The following is a 23,132-nucleotide window of genomic DNA, read 5'->3' as shown; positions in this document are numbered from 1 at the left end:
CCTCCAGCACCTTCTGGAGTCAGGCCACGGACGGATGAGATCATTGCTTCATCTCAGAATAATGGGATTTTCCACTCGCGTGACCCATGCTGGCCACTCACCCCCACGCTCGTGGTGGGGCAGCCGACTCTGGAGCAACCGAAGGGCTTGGCCAGAGCCGTCCGCAAGCAGTGGAGCAGCTGCTGGCCCCCAGCACCGGGCCTCTCCACCGACGGGGCTCCCTGGAAAGCCTGGTTCTCCCGCCGCATGGGGTGCACTCACCTGCAGGCTGAGGGCCCGGGAGGAGAAGGCGGGGATGCAGCAGGCCAGGATGGGGCACCAGAAGGGGGCTTTGCTCTTCCTGTCCTCGTCTGGACACAGCCAGCCCGGCTGGTTCTCTTCCCCTGCGGCACGAGGAAGGCGGTAGGTGAGCCAGTCAGAGTCGCCCGACCAGCAAGGAGCAGCTCTCAAGGCCAGGGGCCACTCAGGCCCACGGCACTGACCCTCACAGGGACCCAGACTGCCTGGCCAGGTGCCCCCACCACACTCCTGCCCGTCTGAGATGAAATCCAGCTCACTCCGTGGACTTGGCCACGGGCCCTGGGCAGGGAGCTGGGAAGCTCAGGGCAGAGTCCCTGCCTGACCCCGTCACCGAGCACCCTTGGTCCTCTGTTCACCCATCCAACAGGGGTGAGGAAGACACCGTCACCTGCAGATGTGACAAGCATCCAGTAAAATAACAGAAGGGAAAGGGATTCAATTAAACACTAAGATGTCACAGGGCGCAGTGGTCACACCTGTAAGCCCAGTAGCTCGGGAGGCTGAGGCAAGAGGATGGCGAGTTCAAAGTGAGGCTCGAAAACTCACAAGACCCTGACCAACTCAGCAAGACCCAGTCTCTAAGTAAAATATAAAAAGGGGCTGGGATGTGACTCAGTTGTCGAGTGCCCCTGGGTTCAATCCCTGGGACCAAAAACAAAAACCACTAAGAAGTCAACAGAGTCCAGATCCAGGCGGCCTCGCATTCCCACTCTGGGGTGGGAGGTGGACACAGTGGCTTTGACCGCAGTGCGCACTCACCTGACCAGGAGGAGGGCGAGGAAGAGCACTGTCCTGCTTCCCCAAGGCCACCCTGCCCGGGGACCTGTCAGGAGCACAGGTGCCCAAGCCCAGCCCAAGACGGGTGTGTAGGGACAACTGTACACAGAGCCGTTAAGCCAGGTCCCCACAGCAGGACCTTCTCAAGCAGCCTCCTCCAAGAAGTAGCCCCTGGCCACCCCAGCTGAGGTGGCCCCGGCACGGGCAAGTGCTCAGTAAGAAACAGGGACCAAAGGACGAATGAGAGGCAGGCAGAGGGCCGACGGCCACCCGCCCAGGCGCTCTGCCTGCCCAGTCCTTCCTTCTCCACGTGCCGAGTGAGGACGGCCACACAGGGCCACGCTGGGCGCTGCAGACCTGCTCCCTGGCTCAGCCCCTGGAACCAGGCAGGGACAGAAGGGCGACTTTCATTCACAGGTGGTGAGACTGGCAAGCAGGGACTGAGGGCGTGGCCAGGTCACAGCCATGGCGGGTGGACGACATCTGTCCGACTCCCAAGGTCGGCTCTTGCTCTGAACCTGCAGCAACTGCTGCCCAGCCAGTCTGCGGTCACTGAGGCCCAGGGGCCGGGAGGCGGATCCCCAGCATGACCGGGGAACGGCTGCCTCCCCGCTCCAGCCTGCTCCTGGGGGGAGGAGGCAGGGAACAGGCCAGAGGTCAGCCTAGGGCCGGCCTCACCCAACCCGTCCGCCCCTCAGCACCCAAGGGCCCTGAGGAGCGCATCCTGGTCCCGGTCACACCCCACTTGGAACCATCAACCGACTCCCGGTCCCCCAGGAATGAGACCCGGACTCCTCTGGCAGGGCTCTGAGGACCGTCCCTCTCCCCAGCCTCATCTCTGGTCACTGGGCTCCTCTGCCCAAGTGCTGCCCTTGGTCCCTGCAGGCTGTGCCCATCCCCTCAGAGAGGCCCCACTGGCCGCCTCTGGGCCTGCTTCACCCAACACTGTCCCCACCCCACTGGAGACGTCACAGCCCCTGACTGCCACAGACACAAAAGGCTCCAACTTGGGACAGTGGTGTGGCTACATGTACATCCATGCTCCCTGGTGGCGCGGGACAACCAGAGCCCCCGCCAGCCCGGCCAGCACGGGCGACAACAGCCGAGCCCATGGCGTGCAGAGGGCCGGGGTCTCACGGCAGGCCCTGGCTCTGCCCTGCAGTCCCACGAGGCCCGGGGCAGTCCTGATCCCTTGAGGCACAAAGCAGGCGTGGCATGCAGGGCCGCGCCAGCCCCAGCGCCGGGCTCCAGAGGGGTCTGAGCTCACGGAGGCAGCCGGGTGCAGGCGTCTCCAGCCCCGGGTGCGTCCAGCTCAGCTGCTGTCAGGACGCGGCTCTCCCCAGGCTGGAGACCCTGGGCCTCTGCGCTGCGGTGGCTTCTCTTACACCTCCGTGTGCCCAGGCGCAGGTGGAGCCCAGCACCCCTACTGCACCAGACCTCCTGCCACATCTCCATCCCGACGACGGCCCCTGCTCACGGTGCAGGACACACCACAGCCCACGACAAGTCCCAGGTGCACAAAGCCCCCACCCAGAGCCTCATCCTGCAGGTGTCTGACTGCCCGCCGCGCTCACAGACACGCCTCGCTTTTGTTAGGGAGATGCTGCGTGTCAGGGAAGGGCACGACACCGTGAGGAACGGTCACCAGCCCTTGAGTACAGCACTGCCACGAGACCAAGGTGGCATCTGAGGGTCGCCTAGGCCAGGGACGCTGGGGCGAGGGCGGGTATGGACACGCTCTGGGGAATCAGAGACACTGGCAAACGTCAGGTCTGATGCGGGGAGGCCCACGCCCGCACTCAGGCTGAGTCACCAAGGCTGACCCCCTGAGCTGGCCCGGACGCAGCCTCCCCCTCGGCCCTCCACCCCACTGGGCCCCGGAGACGATCACAGAAAACCTGCCCTTGCCACCAGGAAAGGTAGAGACAGAGCTGACGTGTGGATGACCGAGACCACGGGGAATGGCCACACCGGCCATTGTGGAGTCACCACGAGACTGCACACAGTCAGGGCCACCCGTATCTCCTGTGGTCCTCGTGGTGGCCGCGGGGTAGGACATAGGGCTTTCCATCTGCATTTTATGCAGGGAGAAGTCAAGGGAGGGGCCCAGGCCTGGGCGCTGAGGAGCCGACTCGAAGCACCCAGCACAGCACCCATGTGACTCAGCACAGCACCTGTGCACGGCGGGATCCGGCAGCCCTGTTCTCGGTGGCAGGCAGGCCGGTGGTGCCTGCCCTGCTGCCTCTGGGGCGAGCTCCCCAGTGGCCAATAAAGATAGGCAGGCTCTGTGACACTCGCGGTCCCCAGGGAGCCTACAGTCCAGCGGGGTCCAGATCAAGTGGAGTCCAGCCGAGCTCCAGGTGGCCTCCCGGGGCCAGCGAGCGAGCGCCTGTCCGCCCACCCCGACTCCCCGTCACCTGGGTGCACCTCCCTCCCTGCCCACGCACAGCGCAATTTATTGTCATATATATTTTTCATGATCTGACCTTCTCCTTCCAGATGGTGCCGTCCGCGTCTACAATTGGGAACGTTAAAAGGAAATGGAGTCGTTGCTCCCCATCTGCCACAGCATTGTTCCCCCACAAAACCATCACGGCTGCGACCACATCAGAGCTGCGGGCTGACAACTGAAATCCCGCTCGGGACAAGCGACATGCAGGACTGGCACTGAGGGCAAGGCCGTGATTTCCAAATGACGTTAAGTGGGCTTATTTAGTGCCCAACTGTGCGGGCCAGCACCCACCGAACACCCTGGGGCAGACAGGGCAGCTGGGGATGGGAAGCTACCCCCAGCTCAGAACCGTCCCCTTGATTTGCTGGGAGAGCCCCCTTCCACCTTGCTGGGCAACACCGCGCTGGGTACTGAACCTCTCTGAGCCTGTGGCCTCGCCTAGAAGATGAGAGGATCGTCCCCACATCTGGAGTCTCACGGTACTGGGAAGCTGGGCACATGGCCCATGTAGCAGGCCCTGGGAACAGTGGCCATCATGCTCACTGCCCTCGCTGCCGTGGCGCCCGTCAGGACTACGAGGAGGCTGGTCCCTCTTTGGCCCTGCCCTGCTTCTCCAGCCTCACCGGCCTCCCAAATCCGACTGAGCTCAGTCCCATTGCCTGCATCGACTGTCACGTGGCCCCGTGGACAGCCCAGGTGTCAGGCTGGGCAGAGCCTCAGTATGCGTCTTTCACCTACTGTCCCAGGAGGCCAGGCAATGGCCACGGCCTTCCAGAGCCAGGCTCCGTGACCAGTGCCCCTGGCCCTGCTCCTGGAGAACGGAGCCACCGCTCCCTGGTGGGGCCTGGGTGGCCTCCAGCACCAAGCCCTGGGAGAGTCTCAAGGGCCACCGGAGATGAAGCTGCGAGCATGCTCAGCACGCTGCCCTGGCCACGATCAGTGGGTGGACTGGCCGGCCTCACTGAGGACACCGAGGCTGGACAGCTACACGGGACCAGCCTGCACCCCGCCCATGTCCTCAACCTCATGGCGTCTCTGAGTGTGGGCACCCGTGGCCGGCCAGGCCCAGGTCCTCTCAGGAAGTGGGAGAGGCCCCAGGCCAGGACTGTGCAAGGGCCCAGAGGCAGCACCTGGAGAGCCAGAGGAAGGGGACTGAGGGAGCCCCCGCCTCACCTCGGCTGCACCCCCTCTGAAGCCTCCCCAGCTGCAGGCCAACTGGTCGGCAAAGGTGGGAGGGTGCCCTGGCCCAGCTGAATAGAGCCGGTGTGACCCTGGGCCACTCCCCCCACCGGGGAATGTGGACACTCCTCGTCCCAGGGGCTGACCTCACAGCTCCTACGGCCAGCACTGGCTGTCCCCAAACCTTCCGTGCCCCTCATGGGAGCCCTGGGCACCTGTCCCATTTTCTAAATTAAAGTCCCAGGCATCTGGGGTCAGTTTGCTGAGGTCACCAGACCCACAAGCGGCAGAGCTAGGAAGCAAATGCAGGGGGTCACAGCCCCGTGGCACACGGCAGGGACAACCTCACTGACCTTCACACCTTGCTCCAGTCCGCCCAGAGGAGGGGCTCAGAGGGCCCTGCCTGTCCCCAGACCACAGGACCATGCTGGGTCTGTGCTGGGTCCCCAGGTCCCTGCAGGGCTTCCTGCCCGTCCAAGGAGCAGAGTGGAAGCCCCCAGACCCTGACTCTGCAGGGTCCGATCCCGACCCCCTGAGGCCACAGAGGGAGGAAAGACAGAAACAATAAAACACAAGGAAGGATCCCCGCCTTGGGAGCACAGAGCCCCATCCTCCACCACCAGGCGCTGCAGCTTAAAAATAAAAAACCAAAGTGGCAAAATAAAAGGAACAAATTATTCAAGCCCCAGGGGGACCCAGGCATTCAAATCAGATTTCAAATGACTCTCCTTCTCCTAAAGCTTCCGCTGCAGTGAAGCTCTGCAGAGATAAGCCTGTGACTGCCCAGCCCAGCCCCGGCCCCGCCAGCACACGGCCCCCCCCAGCCCGCCCCCCCAGCCCTCGCCCCTCCACCAGCGCTGCCCCCACAACCTGCGCCCCCCCAGCGCTTGGCTCCGCCCAGCCCGCGCGGGCCCATCAGCAAAGAGAAGGGGATCCACAGGGAGGTTCATCTGCCTCCAGAGCAGGTGCACAAACGGGGCTTGGGCGTTTGCCCAGGGCACAGCTCGGGCACAGTGGGGAGGGAGCATGTGGCCCGAGGCCTGGCCGGAGTCCACCTTTGCCCTTCTGAGGCCAGAATCCCACAGCCCTCCACCAGGGACAGCAGTAGGGGCAACATCATCCTGATCCACAGGGACTGGCTGGGGAGAGGCCTCTCCCTGTCCCTCCTGGGTCACCAGCTCCACCCTCCCCTCCCCCACTCCAACGCCCTGTCTGCACAGAGGCCAGAGTGACCCCCCTGGACCTCAATATGGGGGCAATACTGCCCACTCTCCAAGCCACATGAATGGCTCCCAGCATGCCCAGCACAAGCCCCCGGGCCCAGACAACCTGTACCCCAACCCAGCCACGTGCTTCCCTCCCTGTCCACCACCAGCACTGGCCACTCTGGCCTTCCTTTTTTCCCCATTTCAGGACACCTGAACTTGAGGTCCCTAGGCCTGGATCAATTCACCCAGATCTTTGCACAGCTCTGAATGTCACCCTGGCAGGCCGCTCAGTGGCCCCAAGGCCTCCCGCTATCCCTTCGCAGGGCAGGTCCCCTTGCTGATTTGCATCTCATCTAACGTCCACCTGGCCCTTCTAAGGTCAAGTTCCTGGGTTTCGTCACCAGTCTTTCCCCAGGCCCAAGACGACTGCAAGACTCCATAAACGGGGGTGCTGTGGACGGAGGAGGGCCACAGGCAAAGGGCCCCGACTCCTTCCCACAGCGACTTAAGACCTACTGGACTAATTAGAACAAATTTTTTAAAAAGCTAAAAAAAAAAAAAAAGACCTACTGGAGCTGGGCGCCGGGGAAAAGCTAAGGCAGGAGGGTCTCAAGCCCAAGGCCAGGCTGGGCTGGGGGTGTGGCTCCGTGGTAGAGGGCCCTGGGTCCAATCCCAGCACCAAGAAAACCTACTGGAGATGTGCACTCTCAACTGTAAAGAGATCACCCCAAAAACCAAAGGGAAAAGGAAAGTGGTCCTGCCACTGGCTGGGTCAGCACGTGGGGCTCCAGGAGGCAGGAGCAGTGGCGGCTCTGACGGGTGACAGTGGGGCCTTTCACCAAAACTCAGAGCCCAGCAATCCCAAGTCATGAGCGGTGGCGCAGCCAGAACCCCGCCACGGGACAGCAGGACGGCCGGGAGGGACGGAGCCTGGCTCTGGGCTGGCCGCCCAACTCCCAATCCCAGAGCTGCTGTGGGCTGTGCAACCTCACGCAAATCACTGCCCCTGCCTGGGCCTCAGGACCCTCAGTGGTGAACAGGGGTTCATGGAAGACCCACCCAAGGTCACTAAAAACTAAACTGAAAAATGCTCAGAAAGCGCTGGCCACAGGAGAAGCCCTCAAAACGCTCCCTATCCACCTGCATCAGCACCGCAGGGCGCAGAGGAGGAGAGCGCTCACAGAGGCCTCTGGTGGAGCCTTGGCAGAGTCTGACCTGCCTCGCGGGGGCAGTGAGGGTCAGCTATATTGAGATGTGACTCAGTGACCACACCCCCCTCTTCTAAAGAGGACATTCCCCTGGTTTCCAGCACATGGGGGCGGGGGGGCGCCACTCCTGATTTTAGGATGTTCTCATGTCCCCATCAGGAGAACCTTCAGTGGCCACTCCCTACCCCCACCTCCCTCAGGTCCCCGGCAAGCACCAACGTACTTTGTGTCAATGTCAAGTCCACCCGTGCAATACAGGGACGCTGAGCTTAGAGAGGGCAAGTGACAAATCCGAGGTCACAGGGACTCAGGACTCCAGGTGCTCCTCTCCCGAGCCCCCTCCCTTCAGCTCACAAACCTCGCTGCCCGTGGCCCCTGGATGCCCCGTCCCTCTGCACCCCAGATAGGGTCCCCCAGGCTACTCACGGAGTCCGATCTTGGCCAAATGCAACCTGTTGACCCAGGAGATCTTACTCAGGGGGTTAGGGGTGATGAAGACCACCATGAAGCTGATGGGGCGGCCGGACCTGCAGCGAGAAGGACGAGGGTGGGAGCGTGAGCGCCCGCTATGAGGCCCAGCTCCCCGACCCTCGCTCTGGTCCATGCCACGTGTGCTGGAGACTGGGGGGGCCTGCTCAGAGCAGTGGCCAGCGAGGGCCTGGCAAAGCTCGGCCCTGGGGAAGGCCTCCCTCCACCCACTGAGACCCACGGAGGAGGTGCCTGGCCAGAGAGGCCAGCCTCGCTCCCCAGAAGGCCCCAGGCACCCTGGCCCTGTGCCTGGCAGAGCCAGCTCCACCTGGCCGGCTCTTCCCAGGCCTGTCAGATGGCCGTGAGCCTCTGGAGGGAGCCGGATCCCCGGGCTCTGCTCCCAGCACCTGCCCGGGCAGCTGCTCCATGTTTGCAAGTGAACACGTGCATGAATGGGCCGGCCAGAGGTCACTTCTGTCCACACACCACCCCTCACCTCTGACCAGCAGGTGCCCCTTAGAGTCCTCTGGGGACAGTCCTCCACACGGGCCTCCCCCCAGGAGGCAGACAGGGCAGTGTCACTAACCTCCTGGTGGGGAGTCGGGCACGGAGAGGGGAAGGGTGCGGCCAGGCCCCTCCGCAGGGACCTCAAGCTGGAGGAGAGCTCAAGGCTGCAGCCTCCAGGCTCGGGGCAGGCCGGCCTCTGACCTCAGGGCTCAGCTCTCCTCTCCCTCCACCACTGTCCTTGCGACAGACACTCTGTCCCCACCTTCCCTGGTCCCGAGGACAAAACGTGCACAGGGAGCCCCTGGCTGCACAGCCTGGGCTTCGGAGCCAGACGCCAGCGGAGCCGGCTCGGCCCCTCACCATGTGGCCTGGGTCTGCACGTGGCCCTCCAGGCCTCCCTTCCTCAGGGTGGAAGGTCAGTAAGACCCCCGCACACCACCTGGGATGGCCGACAGGTAACTCCCGTCTCCACAGGGCTGAGCCGTGAGCTCTGTCACCAACCCTGACACGTCAGCAGGACCTACTGAGCACAGGACAGGACAGCACTGGGGAGGCTGGGCCTGGGGACAGGACTGGTGGAGCACGGCGTGACGTGGGTGAAAGGGACAGCCTGCAGCAGGACCAACCACAGCGAGTGTCCAGGCGCTCCTGGCACGCACATGGCACCCGTCCGTGTAGTTGGAATCTTTTCATGAACACCTACTGCGTGCCAGGAGCTCCCTGGGCACGGCCCACATGGGAACACACCTGCTCCCACCACAGCAAGCTGACGGGCAGGACGGCCCCAGGTGCCCCCTCTCCAAATCCCCCACCTGCAGGTGGCCCAGCTGAGGTGGCAGCCCCCACCCCCTCGTGGAGACGCCCCCTCACTTGTCGGGCTTCCCAGGAAGCAGGAGCCGCAGGCGGCACTTGTTGGCCGAGTGGATCTCCTCCTCCTTCACGCGCATCAGCCTCTGCAGGGCCAGGCACCAGTCCTGCGCCACCGTCATGTTCAGGTTCTAGGAGGGAGGCCAAGGTCACTGCACGGCCTGGGCCCCAGAGAGCCGCCGGAGATGCAGCAGGAGGCAGCAATTCCAGAAGCCCTGGGGCCCTGGCTCGGGACCCCCCCCCCCCCGGCCTAATTTCAGAGCCCACCCCGTAGCCCCCCTCAGAGAGGGGACACCCTCCTGGCCACTTCCGCTCCAGCCTGGGGCAGAGACCCAGGAAAGGGCGGCGAGACCACCAGCACTGTGCAGAGAACCAGAGAGGCCTGAGGCCGCTGCCTGGGGGTCAGAGCCAGGGGTGCAGCGCAGCCCAGCCCCAGCCCGCCCAGGTGCACACCTGGTAGGTGCCGTGCAGCGTGCTGATGAGCAGCGTGATCTGCTCCACCACCGCCAGGTCCTCCTGCAGGTCCTGCAGCTCCTGGAAGAGGCGCGGGGGGCCCAGGTACACCTTGTCTGGGCGGAGAAGAGGCCTGGCTCAGACTCCGGCGTGCGGAGGTGCCAACGAGAAGCCAAGAACCGGCTCACGTAAAACGGAGAGCCGCCATGCTGGGAAGGTGGCCCTGGGGACACGGAAGGAAGCGCCCACCGTGGGTTTGCCCCACAGCTCCCAGAGCAGGAGGCGCTGAGTCCAACACCAGGGAGCAGCACAGGCGTCTCGGGAGACGGGCAGCTGTGCCCGAGAGCAGAGGGCTCCCCGTGGGCAGGGAGTGGAGAGTGGCGGGGCAAAGCCACTGGGACTGAGGAACCCGCTGTGGGGGTGCTGTGCCAGGTGCTGGGGAGAGCAGGTCCTGCTCTTACGGAGCCAGCACCAAGGTGGACAGGCCGTCGGGAGGACAACCAACGAACCACAGATGGTGGACGCAAAAGAGAGATTCAGGTGACGGGCTGGTGGCAGGGTGAGGAGGTCTCTGGAGATGACACAGGGGGCGTGGGGGCCCAGGGGAGGGCAGGAGGGAGGAGGAGGTCCCCGAGAGCACGCTGGGACCTGGGCTGTTTTCACTCAGCCGCGTGCCGCAGCCTAAGGCTTGTGGTGTCCAGGGAGCAGAGGGGCCCGGGGTTCAGTCAAGCGATCCCCCAACGAGCAGCCGCACACCCCACTTCCCCAGGAGGCCCGTGTTGGGGCTCCCGCAGACCTTGACACTGGGCTAAGCTAAAAGGTCACCAGGTCACAAGCAAAAAGCAGAACGGGCTAGGGATGTCAGGGACACACTGACCCCAAGCAAAGGGCAAGGAAGGCTATGCAGTGACCCATACAGGGGACTGGAGGGAAACGTGGCTCACCCCCAGGCACCTGGGACAGGCACAGGACCTCCCGGGAACCTGCAGGAGAGGCCGCGACCCCACAGGGGACAACGCATCGGTCACACTGAACTAGCGCTGCTGGACTCTGCTGTTCTGCAACTTTGTTTTATCTAATTTGTGACCTCATCCTGGGCATTCAGTAGCTCAATGGCCACAGGCAGGAGTTGGTTACTTAAGCTTTGCGGTTGTTCACGTTTGAATAACAACAAAATATCATCCAAGGACAAGATTCTGCAGTGCTGGGGACTGAACCAGGGCCTTGGGTGTGCTGGGGCGGTGCCCTGCCACTGAGCCGCACCCCCGCACTTTGCATTTTATTTTGAGACAAGTCTTAAGTTGCCCAGGCTGGCCTTGAACTGCCCATCCTCCTGCCTGAGCCGCCCAAGCAGCTGGGATCACAGGTGTGCGACGCTGGGCCAGCTCAACCTCTCAGGGGGTCTGGCCAAGGGATGTGGAAGGGGCTCCCCCAGCAATAGCCCCAAATAGTGTGGAGGGAGAGGAGGGCAGGTCAGGCCACGGTGCCCGAGGGAGGCAGGCAGGCCACGGAGTCCTCAGGGCTCCTCCTGCCTCCCAGACCTGGAAGTGGGTTCCAGGTGCCCTCCAAGGGCGAGGGCAGGCAGAGCGGCCGGTCCCCAGAGCTCCCAGAACTGCGGCAGCCATTCTGAACTGCAGAGCTGAGGCCACCCCTGGCCTCCCCCTGGCCACCCTGGCCACCCAGTGGGCAGAGGTGTGGGAGGGGAGCGGGAGCCCAGTGCCCGTGCCCGTGGCTGGTGTCCTGGGCACAGGTCCCTTTCTGCTAGCCCTGCACTTTGGCTTCCCTGCCCCAGGCTCTGGGCAAGGGCCACAGTCGCTAGTCCCGAGGGGACCTGGGAGCCCAGTCAGGGCCAGGCCAGCCTGGAGTCACCAGAAAGGCTGCTGAGGATGTGGCAGGATGAACGGACGCAGGAGAGGCCTGGGGAGGCTCAGGTGTGCGGGCTGTGGAGGAGGGGCACGGCCACCGGGAGCCAGGCAGGGTCAGCAAGGTCAGCAGGGGCCAGGGAAGGTGAGTGCCCCCAGGACAGGCTCAGGGCCTCGCCCCGAGAGCACCGGGAGGCCACTGGGTGGGGGTGACACACACTGAAAAGCCAGCTCCAGGGACAGGTGGAGAGGGACAGGAAGGGACAACGGTGGCGGAAGGAGAGCAGCAGTGCCTACTGCAGTGGCCCAGGGGCCCAGGGTGGCCAATGTGGGGGCAGAGAGCAGACAGAGAGCTGCGGGCACGGGAGCCCTGAGCTCGAGACCCCGCGCCGTGGGGTCTGAGGAGAAGCGTCCAGACAGGGAGCCGCAGACCCTGCGGAGCCAGCAGCACTGGGCCAGCACGGGACGGGGGTCTCCTGGCCCTCACACTATAGGGAGTTAGGCTGAGTCCCAGAGGACCTCCCGCCCAAGTCCCCACCCCGGGCAGAGGTGGACGTCACAGCTGCACTGTGCGATCAGGACAGCTGGGGGCTGGGGGGGGGCGTGCACGTGCTGGCCGGGCGGGACAGGGCAGGGGTGGCGGGAGCCCCTGAGACATGGGGGCCGAGAGCCAGCGGAGCCTCTGGCCCAGCGCCCATCACCTGGTCCCCAGCCCGGCAGTGGCCGCGGGTACTCACTCTGTGCCTGCCCCGAGGCGGAGGCCTTCTTAGCACCGGCGTGCTGGATGAGCACGTTGTCCTTGTCATAGGCGCCACCGTCCTGCCCCACCTCCACCACCTGCACCTGGGGCAGCGCCGTGTTCCACTTCACCACGTACTTGGGCCCCAGGGGCACCAAGCTGCTGATCTCCAGCTGGCCCCTGCGGGGACAGGGAGGACATGCCCTGCAGAGCCCGCCACCGCCCACCAGAGGCCACAGAGCCCGCTCCTCAGCACAGCAGCAGCCGGGCCTCATGCGCCCAAGCACGAACCTCAGGCAAGACCAAGCCGGGCAGAGCAGGGAGCCCACGCCAGGCATCAGCGCCAGGGGGCCCAGGCCCCAGCCCCAGACACAGAGCCACATGCCCCCAGCCCCAGACCACCTACCTGCTGCTGGCGGGCCTGAGGGAGAGACAAGGGGAGGAGCTGGTTACTGGGACTGAGAAGGTCCTGTGGGGCCATGAGGCTGGGGGCAGCCACTGGGCTGGCATTGGGAATGGGAGAAGGGACAGGTCCTGGGGGGTCAGGACACCAGAGGCCAGGTGTGGGCAGAGGGGACCTAATGGAGGCCAGGCCTGCTGTCACCTCTTTCATAGGGGCCCTGCCTTGTAGCAGGGTACCATCCCAGACGAGGACACCAAAGCTCAGCTGGCTTAAGTGACAGCTCAAATCACAACACCTGATTCCCCAGCGCTGGGCCACCAGCACCCACTGTGCACCCCTCCCTGGGGCCTGAGCAGGAGGGAAGGGGGACATGTATCACTCTGGGAGCAGCACGGCGCCTAGACACGGGGACTTCAGACTCCCAGCACGTGGACAAGGGACAGGACCCCAGATCCACCACCACAGGGGATCCAGTCCCACTTCACAGCTAACTGCATGCGGAGTCTAAGTCAGGCCCCAGGCGCCTGTCCCACCTCCCCGGCCGGCCCTGCCGGGTTCTAATCACTGCAGCTGAGGCGGCGCCCCCCCCCCAAGCTTGGGCATCACTGCTGTGTTGCTGCCGAGATGAATTAGAGGGCTCAGGTCCTGAGGGCAGAGGTCACTACTGGAGTTCCCAGGGACCATCTGGGGAAGGGCCACGGCCCTTGACACGTGCAGGGCCAAGCACGGGACACGTGTGAGTGACCCAGGCCAGGTGGGGACACGAAGGAACCCAGAGTGTGAGCCCCACTCCAGGCCTGTGTCACGGGTCTGGGTCTGAGGGAAGCCAAAGGCTGCACCACCAGCGCCCCTGAAGTCCCCGTTGCCCGAAGTCCCCATGAATGGAACGCACGGCTCCCAGAGGCCCGATGCAGAGCAGGGCCGCCCGCAGAACCTGGTCTGCGGGTCTAAGGAGCCCCTCAGCCCTGCTGCTCTAGTCCTTCAGGCTGAACCCACCGTGGCCCGGGGAGACACTGCACCTCTGGCCCAGAGCGGGGGAACCAGGCTCCCGCAGACTGAAGCCACTGGCTGCAGGGGGAGGGTAAAGGCCTGTGCCGAGAAGTCCGGTAGAGGAAACCTGACTTGAGTTAAAGCAGCAGGGATTCAGGTTAGACCCAAGGAAGAATCTCTTGAACTTCAAAGCTGTCACGACCCAGGAGGCTTCGGTTACGGAGCATGGACTCCCAGAACAGGCCGCTCTGAGCAATGGACAGCTGTGCCCAAGGCTGGGGCTTCTCCCGGGCCTCTCCACGTCCTTCTCAGCACTAGGAACCCAGGCTGAGAGGAGGGTGGAGGACCAGAGACCTAAACGGCGCTCACGTGGGACCCCACCACAGACAGGCCTGCCGAGACACCAGGAGGATGGGACGAGGTCCCCACAGAGGGCAGGGCCACTCGCCCAGGCCCAGGTCACTTACTTGAAGTTGATGTTGGCACAGACCAGCATGTCGTTGAGCAGGAAGACCCTGCGCTCCTTGGACTTGATCAGCTGCCCGCGGTCACCGTACACAGTCTCCGTCAGCGTCTCACACAGGAGCAGCTGCCGCTGGCCAGAGGTCAACAGCTGGGAGGGGGCAGGGGGAGTCGACGTCAGCATCCTGGTCCAGGGGCTACATGGACATCACCCTGCCAGACACAGAACTCCCCCACACAGAAAGGGAGCCCGAGACTGGGAGAGGAAGGAGACGGAGCCTCCCCTCCACCTCTGGACAGGAAGGCGGGGGACAGGCCCTGAGCTGTGTGCCCAGGGAAGGCCAGGGAGCCTGGGGCCCTTTGCAGGAGCTGGATCCAGCAGCCAGACGCCCCTTCTCAGATGAGCCAGCACTGCCAGGTCCCTGCAGCAATCCTGTGACCACCTTCCCCAAAGACACGAGCCCCACAGCCACACAGGCAGGCTCGGAGCCCCAGCGGTGCAGCCCTCAGCAGTGGGCACCTCAGGGTCCCCAGTAGGACCAGCTGCGCAGATCCAAGGGTAGGCACAGGTGACGGTGCCGGCTACACGACCCTCAGAGCCTGGAGCCACAGAATGCAGGCCTTGGTTCAGATTCAAGACAGAGACGCACCCACAAGAGCAGGGAGGCCCTGCTGGCCACAGGAGGCACACCCGCAGGGGCACCGAGTGGGGCACACCATGGACGCCCCATGGAGCCAACCCAGTGTGGCTGCTGGCCACGGTCTTCACCGTGGAGGGGCAGGGCCTCCGCAGGGACACAAGGCCTGCAAGATGGCCTTGTGGGGTAGGGACAGACCCGCCCTCAGTGACGCCCTCCGCCCAGCAGGTCTAGGACTCTCGGGTCCAAAGCCCCTGAGCTGGCATCTGCCACGCCTCTGCTGGCTCAGCCCCACATCCCAGGTGAGGAACAAATTCCAGGGTAAGGTGACATGCCCAGGGCCCCTGCCAGCTAGCGGATGGCACAGGACACAGCCAGAACCCTCGTGTGCTGTGCAGCCAGCTCGCTGCCTGACGGAGCCATGGGAAGCCCTGCTGCCCCGACTCACAGAGGGACTCGGGTCCCACGGGGTCCACTGCCCAGCTAAGGCCGGGCTCCTGCCAAATGCCAGCTCACGGGGACACTCCGCAGACCGAGGGACAGCAGGGCACCCGGGAGAACCGCCAGCGTGCCAGGACCCACACGGGGAAGAGGAAAGTCCCGGGGCTCTGGCCATGGCACCCCCACCCTGAGCAGATGAAAGAGAAGCCCCGGGGCTCCTGAGTCGGCCGTTTTGAAACACCCGTGAAGTTCCGTTCTGGCGACACTCAGTTTCGCTTCTGCTTCTCCTGGGTGACAGCGGGAGGGTGATCACTGACCATGTCTCCTGACTGGCCAGGACTGACCGGGGAGGTCAGGAAAGCGCACTGTGAAGCCACCACCACCCTCTTCACAAGAGCATCCGCCTGTCCAGCTCACCCCCACTTGATAGAGGGGGACCTGAGGCCCAGGGGGACCTTGCCCAACATCCAGTGGGCTCCCTGACCTCTAGCCAGTGACCACCACAGGCCACTGCCCAGGTCTCCATGGGGCGCAGAGGAAGAGAACAGAAGGGCTCTCACCAGGGAAATGCCAAGGGGTTGGCCTCCACGTGGCCTCAGCCCCAGCGGCTGCACAGACGGGAGCCAGGCAGAGAGGGCCGCTAGGCCACAGGGCAGGGAGGGACAGAGGCCCTGAGTGCCAAGACCAGCCTGAGGGGCCAAGGCGGGCGGAAGCCTCTACTCCAGAGAAGCCCAAACAGCCCACCTGCGTGGGACAGTCGGTGGGGACCACCCATCCCTCACGCTGCCCTGATCCCAGTGGCACGTCCCCCAGGGGAGGCCCAGCCCTACCTGACTTCTCTGTGGCTCTCGCCCTCCAGCCAGCAGATACGCTATGGGGAGAGGCGGGCACGCTGCCGAGGGCGCAGAGCCACACAGGACGGCAGGCCGGGCGCCAGCTCTTCCAGAAGAGCCGCAGGTCTGAGTCTTTGGCACATCTTTGGGTTTTTAAATGTTGCCAACTTCCATTTTCTTAAAAATACTGTGTGGGGGAAGGGCGCAGGGGCACCTGCTGTGTCCCCAGTGGCTCCGGAGGCCTGAGGCAGGAGGACACAGGCTCTAGCCCAGCCTCAGCAACTTAAGACAGGCCCGTCTCAAAATAAGAACTGCAAGGTGGCAGGAGGCTCAGCGGCAGAGGCGAGCCTAGCGCCCTGTGGCCCTGGGTTCAGCCCTGAGGCCGGAGCGTCCTGCAGCGCAGGACACCTGAAGCTCAGAGCTGCTAGGACCCTGCAGGTGACCTGGCCCCAGCCTCTTCCAAGAGGGCGATCCAAGCTGGGGAGCGGTGCGCGTGGGAAAGACTGCTGCCCCCTTGCCGTCCCGCTGCACCTGCCACGGAGAGCTCCCTCCAGGCACTGCCAGCGCCAGCCTGAGCTCCACCTTCACCCCCAGGGGCCCAGAGGGGCTTTCCCCCCAAAGATTTGGCCCCACACGATGCCCCGCCCCAAAGAACAGCCCTCGAGCACCCGTGGGGCAGGTCGCCTCGCCCTGAACCTCCAGCCCACCTCCTCCCTCCACGGCCAGAGACGGTGTGGCCAGGGACCCCCAGGCCCAGGCGGAGCGGTGGGCAGAGGGCCTCCTGTTTACAGCAGGCGACTCTGAGACGCGACCTTGTGTCCTAAAAACACAGGTCTCCACAGATACACCTGTACGCTTTTCAAAGTTTTTTTACTAAAATGTTCCAAAGTGCCAACCCCAATGCATGGCATGGATGTGCATCCTTCTTAAGGGCTCTAGCAATGAGGATTTGTCCCCCAGTGGCCCTGAGCATCAGGTGCAACTGAACTCTCCTCATTTCAGAGGCAGCAAGTAGGTTCAGACAGCTTGGGAGATTCCCCTGAAGCCACACAGCAAGAAGCATAAGGGGTAAAATCTGGATTTAAACCCAGATTCCAGGGCTGGGGATGTGGCTCAAGCAGTAGAGCGCTCGCCTGGCATGCATGCGGCCTGGGTTCGATCCTCAGCACCACATACAAACAAAGATGTTGTGTCCGCCAAGAACTAAAAAATAAATATTAAAAAATTCTCTCTCTCTCTCCCTCCCCCCTCCCCCCCCCTTTAAAATAAATAAATAAACCCAGATTCCAAACAGTGGCAACTTTGTAACCCCAGCTACTTGGAAGGCTGAGGCAGGAGGATTGTAAGCTGGAGGCCAGTGTGTCTGAAAACAGCAACTTAGCCAAACTGCACTTTAAAAAAAAGGGCTGGGGATGTGGCTCAACAGCAGAGCCCTTGCTGAGCGTGCGCAGGGCTTGGGTCAGTCCACAGAGCCAGGGGAGAGTCCACAGAGCCAGGGGAAAGTTTTTTTAATTAAAAAAAATTTTTTTCAAACCCAGACTCCCAAGCCCCCGTCTCATGACAGCACTAGGTCAGCACGGCGGCGTCTTCCCCGAGAGGACACCAGCGAACAGGCTCCTCTGGCCCTAAACCAACTCCAACAGGACCCTGGGGTCCACTGGGGACCTACGCCTCGAGCGCAGGTCTGGGGACTGGGCAGGGCGGCGGCTCGGCCAGGAGGAAGCCCAGGGCCCTGCACACACCTTGCTGAGGCTGCTGCGGTCGCTGACGCTCTTGGTCAGCTGCTGGATTTCGGCCACCTGGTCAGCCAGCCGCTTCTGTTCGTTCAGCTTCTCGGCCAGCGTCTCCAGCTCCGTGAGGGCCAGCTGCAGCGAGAGCCTGTCGGGGTGGCCCCTGGGGGTGTTCTTCAGCATGTCCTACGAGGGCCGGGAGAGCTCGGCTGAGGACGCCCCCAGCAGCCCTCCCCCCGGGGTCAGCCGCGCCCTAGGCCGCCTGCGCAGACCAGGTCTGACAGGAGCCCAGCTTGCAGCCGGGACAGACGGTACTGGACATGGAAATAGCCACTGAATGAAAAGAATAAAATAAGCGTGTGGATCTCTCTGGGTACGCGCCCAGAAGAACTGAGGGCAGGGTCCCGAAGGGACACGCGTCCACGCAGCCTCGTTCACAGGAGTCGGGATCAGGAGGACGAGTGTCCACCCAGCGGGTACACTGAGGAGCCAAATGCGGTCCACATTCAGAAAAGAACACCCTGACCCGGGCCACAGCAGGGGCGCACCCTGAGGACGGGGGCGCTGAGCGAACAAAGCCAGCCACGAAAATGATCCCCCCTCAAGAGCTGCCGTCAGTGGGTGGGGGGTCTAGGAATGATGGTGACAGTCTGGGAAAGGAAGAAGAGCAAGTTCTGGAGATGGCGGTGGCGGTGGCTGCAGGACAGCGTGAAGGCCCTTAGTGCCACTGAGCCACATCTCACGTGGCTGAGATGGGGCAGTGCGTGAATGCGTGGTCAGCACTGGCCAGCTGCGGGGGGAGGCTGAGCCCCTCCCACAGCCCCACAGCTCTGCGGAGGGAGAAGGAAACGCCGCTGCGCCCTCAGCCTGCGCATCCCGGCAGCGGGGACAGCCCCCTGCTCTCAGGGCCCTGTGCAGGGCTGAGGCTCCCTCAGGCACTCTGGGCCCCTGCCGAAGCCCCCGCCTGGCCAGGCCAGGCCCAGGGCACTGTGCACAGAGGGAGCGTCCTTCCTGCCCTGGGCAGATGCCAGGTCTGCTGCAGGAGCAGAGGTGAGGCCGGGGGTCAGGGACAAGAGCCCAGCCGGCCCCCCACCCCGTGAAGCTCCCCCGGCCCACGGCCACTCCCTGAGGGTCTGGTGACCAGAGCCCCAGAGGTACCTGAAGCAGGAGGATGAACTGCGGGAACCTCTGGATGGGCTTCACCATCAGCCCGTAGAGGGTGACGCGGTCCGGGCTGCATGCCTGCCGCCGCTGTAGGGGACAAGGCGTGTCCTTTGATGACCTTCTACAGGGAGATGCAGCGCCCTGGCGCCCACACATGGCCCCCAGGCCTGGCTGCTCTTCCCAGACCCCACACCCTGCTCAGTCCCAAGGCCTGGTCCACAGCCAGGGACCTCCCACCCCTTGTCCCTGCCAGCCCCACTCAGGGGACTAGAGGACTCCATGGGTCTCTGAACTAAGGACAACACTGGGATCTCGGACTTTGGACTCGTGAGTCCGACTTCAGCAAGGAGTCAGACAACCCTTCCCTCCACTTAAACCCAAAGCAGAGCCGGACCAGGTGAAGGTGGCCACAGACTTACGTTATGCTCCCAGTCCATAGCTCCATCCACCGGTCACCTGGTCCTAGCCTCAACCCTGGCGACCCACCGCTCCCCCACGGTCCTCTGCCCCCACTGACCCCAGCTCAAAACTCTCCAGGGCTCCCACTGCCTGACACACCCGTCCTAGTCCCTGGACCTGCAAATCCAGAAGAACCCAAACCAGACTCAGCTGGACCCCGGCCTCTCCTCGGACTCCCTGCCAGGAGCCCAGGCTCCCGGAAGCCAGAGACATTTCCCTTCCAGCCTCCTGCCTCTGACCTTTGCCCACGACCCCCACACCTGGAACACCCTGTCCCACCCGCCCCTGCCAGGACCTGTGGAAAGCCTGGCACCCCTGGCTCTGCTGGATGGGGGCTCCGGCAGGCTGGGCCAACTCGGCCAACTGTACTCCCAGGGGCGGCCAGGGAGCGCGGCCAGGGCCACGCAGGACCCTGAGGTTCCCAGCCCTCCCACCTCTACTCTCCTGTGTGACGCCCCACAGTGGAGACCGTCCTTTTCTTCTGCAAAGGGGCAGCAGCATGACTCTGCACCTCCAGGCCAGGCCAGCAGGACTGGCCACAGGGAGGTCCCACAGCAGAGCACCTACTCGGGGCTCAGGACGTGAAGGACCCACGTGACGACACGGGCTGCCCTCCAGACCCTCTACCTCCTCCTCGCCCTCCCTGGCACGGGGGTACTTTTTCCCATGGGAGTGGGGCCCCCAAGGGTCACACTGTGACACTGGGCACTCGAACACCCTCCCTCCTGAGCAACCCCCTGCCCACGCCCTGGCAAGAGGAGCCCGGGCACCCTGGCCACCTTGAGGAACTCGAGGAACGCGGGCTTAGTGAGACAGGCCTTCTTGATGATGGACATGGCGCTGGTGAAGTTGTTCACGTAGTCGCTGTACACGTCCAGCACCATGGACTTGGAGAACTGCAGGGGGGCAGGGCCGGTCAGCAGGGAAGAGGCGGCAGCCAGCGCCCACCCCATGCTATCTCGGGGCCATGCTTCAAGGGCACAGCCCGTGTGACCCCAACAAGCCTTCAAGGTAAATGGATCTATCCCCCATTCAGGTGAGGAACAGGGCTCAGAGAGGTACAAACTGTCCCAGGCCACAGGGGCTGGGGGCCTTGGGCCCCTCCACAGGCAGAGGGAAGGACAGGAGGGGAGGGTGGGGACCTGACTTTTACTACATGCATCTCCACTAACCCCAACCCTAACTGTAAGGGACTGTGGCCTGACCCCCACCGGGCAGCACACCCAGAGCCCCTGGACCCACCCACCCACCCAGGACGGCAGGTCTATTGAGCAGATCTACAGTTTACAAAGCCACTTTTTAAACCCAATGACCTACAACAGATCAAGTGGAGCCCACGGACTTGAGCCTCCCCCCTCCCAGAATCCCGGGAGCCCTGCAATTTCAGTTTGGAGAGCCAGCCCCCCTCACGCCACAGATGGGGACCTGCCCGAGGCCACTTGACGGGACCCTGACCAGGGCTCCTCACACACCCTTGGGCCAGCAGTGCAGGTCACCCCAGTGCTTGGTGAGGGAGCCTGCCACCTGCCCAGAGGCTGCCCACAGTGGGCAGAGCCAGAACCACGCCCTGGCACCACGGGTCAGGCAGACCACTCTGAGGACACCCCAGGCACTTCAGGGTGTTGTACCCACCCCTGGATTAAGCCAGGAAGACTCGGGGACCCTGCCCACCTGACTCCACAAGGTGACAGGCAGAGGCGGGTGACCCTGCAGTCAGACTGGCTGTGGCTTTACCTAGCTGGGCCGGGGAAAGAGTGTGGGGACACCTACTGAGGCCACAAAAAGGTCCCCAATCTTCTCGGTGGAGTCCCACTCGGCCACGCGGGAGGACAGGGCAATCTGGAACATGGAGTGGCAGTGCAGGACCTCCTTCACGCGGAAGAACACCGCCTGACACTTGCGGGCGCTCAGCACCTTGGGCTCCGACTCCATCAGGGGGTCGCGGTAATCCTGGGGGTGGGCGGAGTGAGGCCAAGTCAGCCCCCCCACCCCCTTCTGTGGCAACCCAGAGAGGACAGAGGGAACTGGGTGGACCACAGGCAATCCTTCCTGCAGGGGGAGAGGCACCCTCGCTGCTCCCCGTCCTTCTAGAAGGTTCCATGAACACAGTACTCCTGGCCTCTGCCCGTCACAGCCCGCGACTTCTATGCTGAGCTGGGCTGTGAGCAGAAGTGTCTCCCACGCACCACCCACCTGTGAGGAGCCCAGGGCCGAGGCTGGTGGGGCTGGGGGCTCTGTCCCAGAGAGTGGGGAGGTCACAGCATCTCCTGGGGTCCCAGCGCCACTCTGTCCAGCCAGCTCCTGATGTCTGCACCTCACCCCGCCTGAGGCCTGGGCTCCCTCACTGTAGAGGGTGTCAGCGGCACCCTCCACCCCAGCTGTTCCTCCCCGGGTGGCCTCTCTGACACCCCAGAAGATTCCTGGTCTGGGATTCACATTGCCGACCAGGTCAGCACACCTTAGAGACGGGTCCCAAGCACCTTGCCAGAGATCCCGGGCCCCACGTGAGAAGGAGGGGGCATCACACCCTGCTCTGTCTTGGGGAGCCCCAGGATGATGGGGAGACATGGCCAGGGCCCCACAGGCTCCCCAAGAGGCCAGGAAGACACGGTCACTTCCAGGCGTGAAAGAGACCACAGGCTCTCAGCTCCCCAGAGCCGCTCTCAGGTCACCGAATCCCGACTCCTTTCAGAAAACACTCGCTCCAGTGAGCACGGAAGACTCGGGGTACTGGTGTCCTGTATGGAGTCCTGCTGTCCCCATGATACATACAGCACTGGCTCTGGGCCCCTTCCCCTCAAGGTCACTTGGTCCCCAACTGCCTCTCATGAGGTATCCCTCGGGGACGCTCCCTGCCCAGCCCCACCCCGGAGCCCAAGTCGCACCTGGAGTATCCGCTTCAGGGACTCCACGTAGCTGCCCTCGCTCTGCACGATGGAGCCCAGGATGTGCCTCCGGATCACCTGCCCGGGCCAAGCACAGTCAGCATTGGGCACCCGCGCAGGGCCGGGGACGCAGGGCAGCAGCTACAGGACGAGGGTCCAGCCCTCCCAGAGCCGCACCTGGGACCACTGGGGTCTGCAGGGCTGCGCTGCTTCTGCAGCCACCACCCAGACACCGTCTGCTCAGGCTGCGGCCAGGGAGACGGGCAGGTCCCCAGGTAAGCGTCTGCCCGGCCTCTGCTTGCACATATCCGGGGATGCGGGGGTCACCACCTCTGCTCCAGGGGACAAGGGTGACCCCTGTTTTGGGAAACGCTAGCAGGGAAGCTGGGATTTCGGCGCCCACCCTGGTTGCGGACGGAGCCTTGAGCAACCCCTTTGCACAGGACGGTCCTTGGGGTGGCCTCCCTCAGCTGGGCCTCCACAGCCCCTTCCCCTTTCCCTCTTGCCATCCCCACTTGTCCTCAGCCTCCTCAGCACCCGGGAAACACAGGGCAGTACTGCCTCCACCAGATGACCAGCACCCGTCAGACCCCGTGTGACCACGCCCCACACCCCTGGCTCTGGGAGGCAGTAATGTCACCTGGGGATCCTTAAAACATGCTGCTGCCTGGATCCCACCCAGACACTGTGACTCCTTTGGCACAGGCACCACCTGGGCATTGCCTTAAAATCTGCCCAAGTGACACGGGTGCAGTGGCGCACACCTGTAACCCAGCACCTCGGGAGGCTGAGGCAGGAAGATCAAGTTCAAAGCCAGCCTCAGACCTGTCTCAAAATTTAAAAAAAAAGGTCTGGGGATGTAGCCCAGTGGCAGAGCACAGAGCACCCCAGGATCAACCCCCAGTGCCAAGGAAAAAAAATGTGCCCAGGTGACCGTTTTGTAGCAAAGCTGGGGTGGTACTCCCAAAAGGAGTCAGATATGGGAGGCATCCAGATGGGAGCCTGTCCACCCAGATCCAAGGCCGGAGGGTGACCCTCACTCCACCCCTACAGCTGTGCGGAGAGTGTCCATCAGGCTCCTCCTCCTGCTCCCACTCCACCCAGACA

The 23,132-nt window shown here is 63.7% G+C and overlaps 1 protein-coding gene across 3 annotated transcripts in view; it reads right to left on the bottom strand.

Annotated features, from left to right (window-relative positions):
• The window catches only part of Arhgef10l (Rho guanine nucleotide exchange factor 10 like), an 80,324-nt gene that overhangs the window by 31,663 nt on the left and 25,529 nt on the right, over window positions 1-23,132 (bottom strand). For all 3 annotated transcript variants that reach the window (XM_027951907.2, XM_027951909.2, XM_027951910.2), the window contains 11 exons: window positions 22,026-22,103; window positions 20,911-21,090; window positions 19,920-20,036; window positions 18,676-18,768; window positions 17,530-17,703; window positions 13,881-14,026; window positions 12,019-12,200; window positions 9,420-9,535; window positions 8,970-9,097; window positions 7,551-7,651; window positions 262-383 (listed from right to left, as the gene is read on the bottom strand). In XM_027951907.2, the coding sequence (XP_027807708.2) occupies window positions 262-383; window positions 7,551-7,651; window positions 8,970-9,097; window positions 9,420-9,535; window positions 12,019-12,200; window positions 13,881-14,026; window positions 17,530-17,703; window positions 18,676-18,768; window positions 19,920-20,036; window positions 20,911-21,090; window positions 22,026-22,103 (1,437 nt within the window). The remainder of the gene's footprint in view (window positions 1-261; window positions 384-7,550; window positions 7,652-8,969; window positions 9,098-9,419; window positions 9,536-12,018; window positions 12,201-13,880; window positions 14,027-17,529; window positions 17,704-18,675; window positions 18,769-19,919; window positions 20,037-20,910; window positions 21,091-22,025; window positions 22,104-23,132) is intronic.

The sequence above is a fragment of the Marmota flaviventris genome, chromosome 10 (genome assembly GCF_047511675.1).
Source record: "Marmota flaviventris isolate mMarFla1 chromosome 10, mMarFla1.hap1, whole genome shotgun sequence".
Classification (NCBI taxonomy): domain Eukaryota; kingdom Metazoa; phylum Chordata; class Mammalia; order Rodentia; family Sciuridae; genus Marmota; species Marmota flaviventris.
The sequence above is the reverse complement of the archived record's forward strand: the minus strand, read 5'-3'. Positions and strand labels throughout refer to the sequence as shown.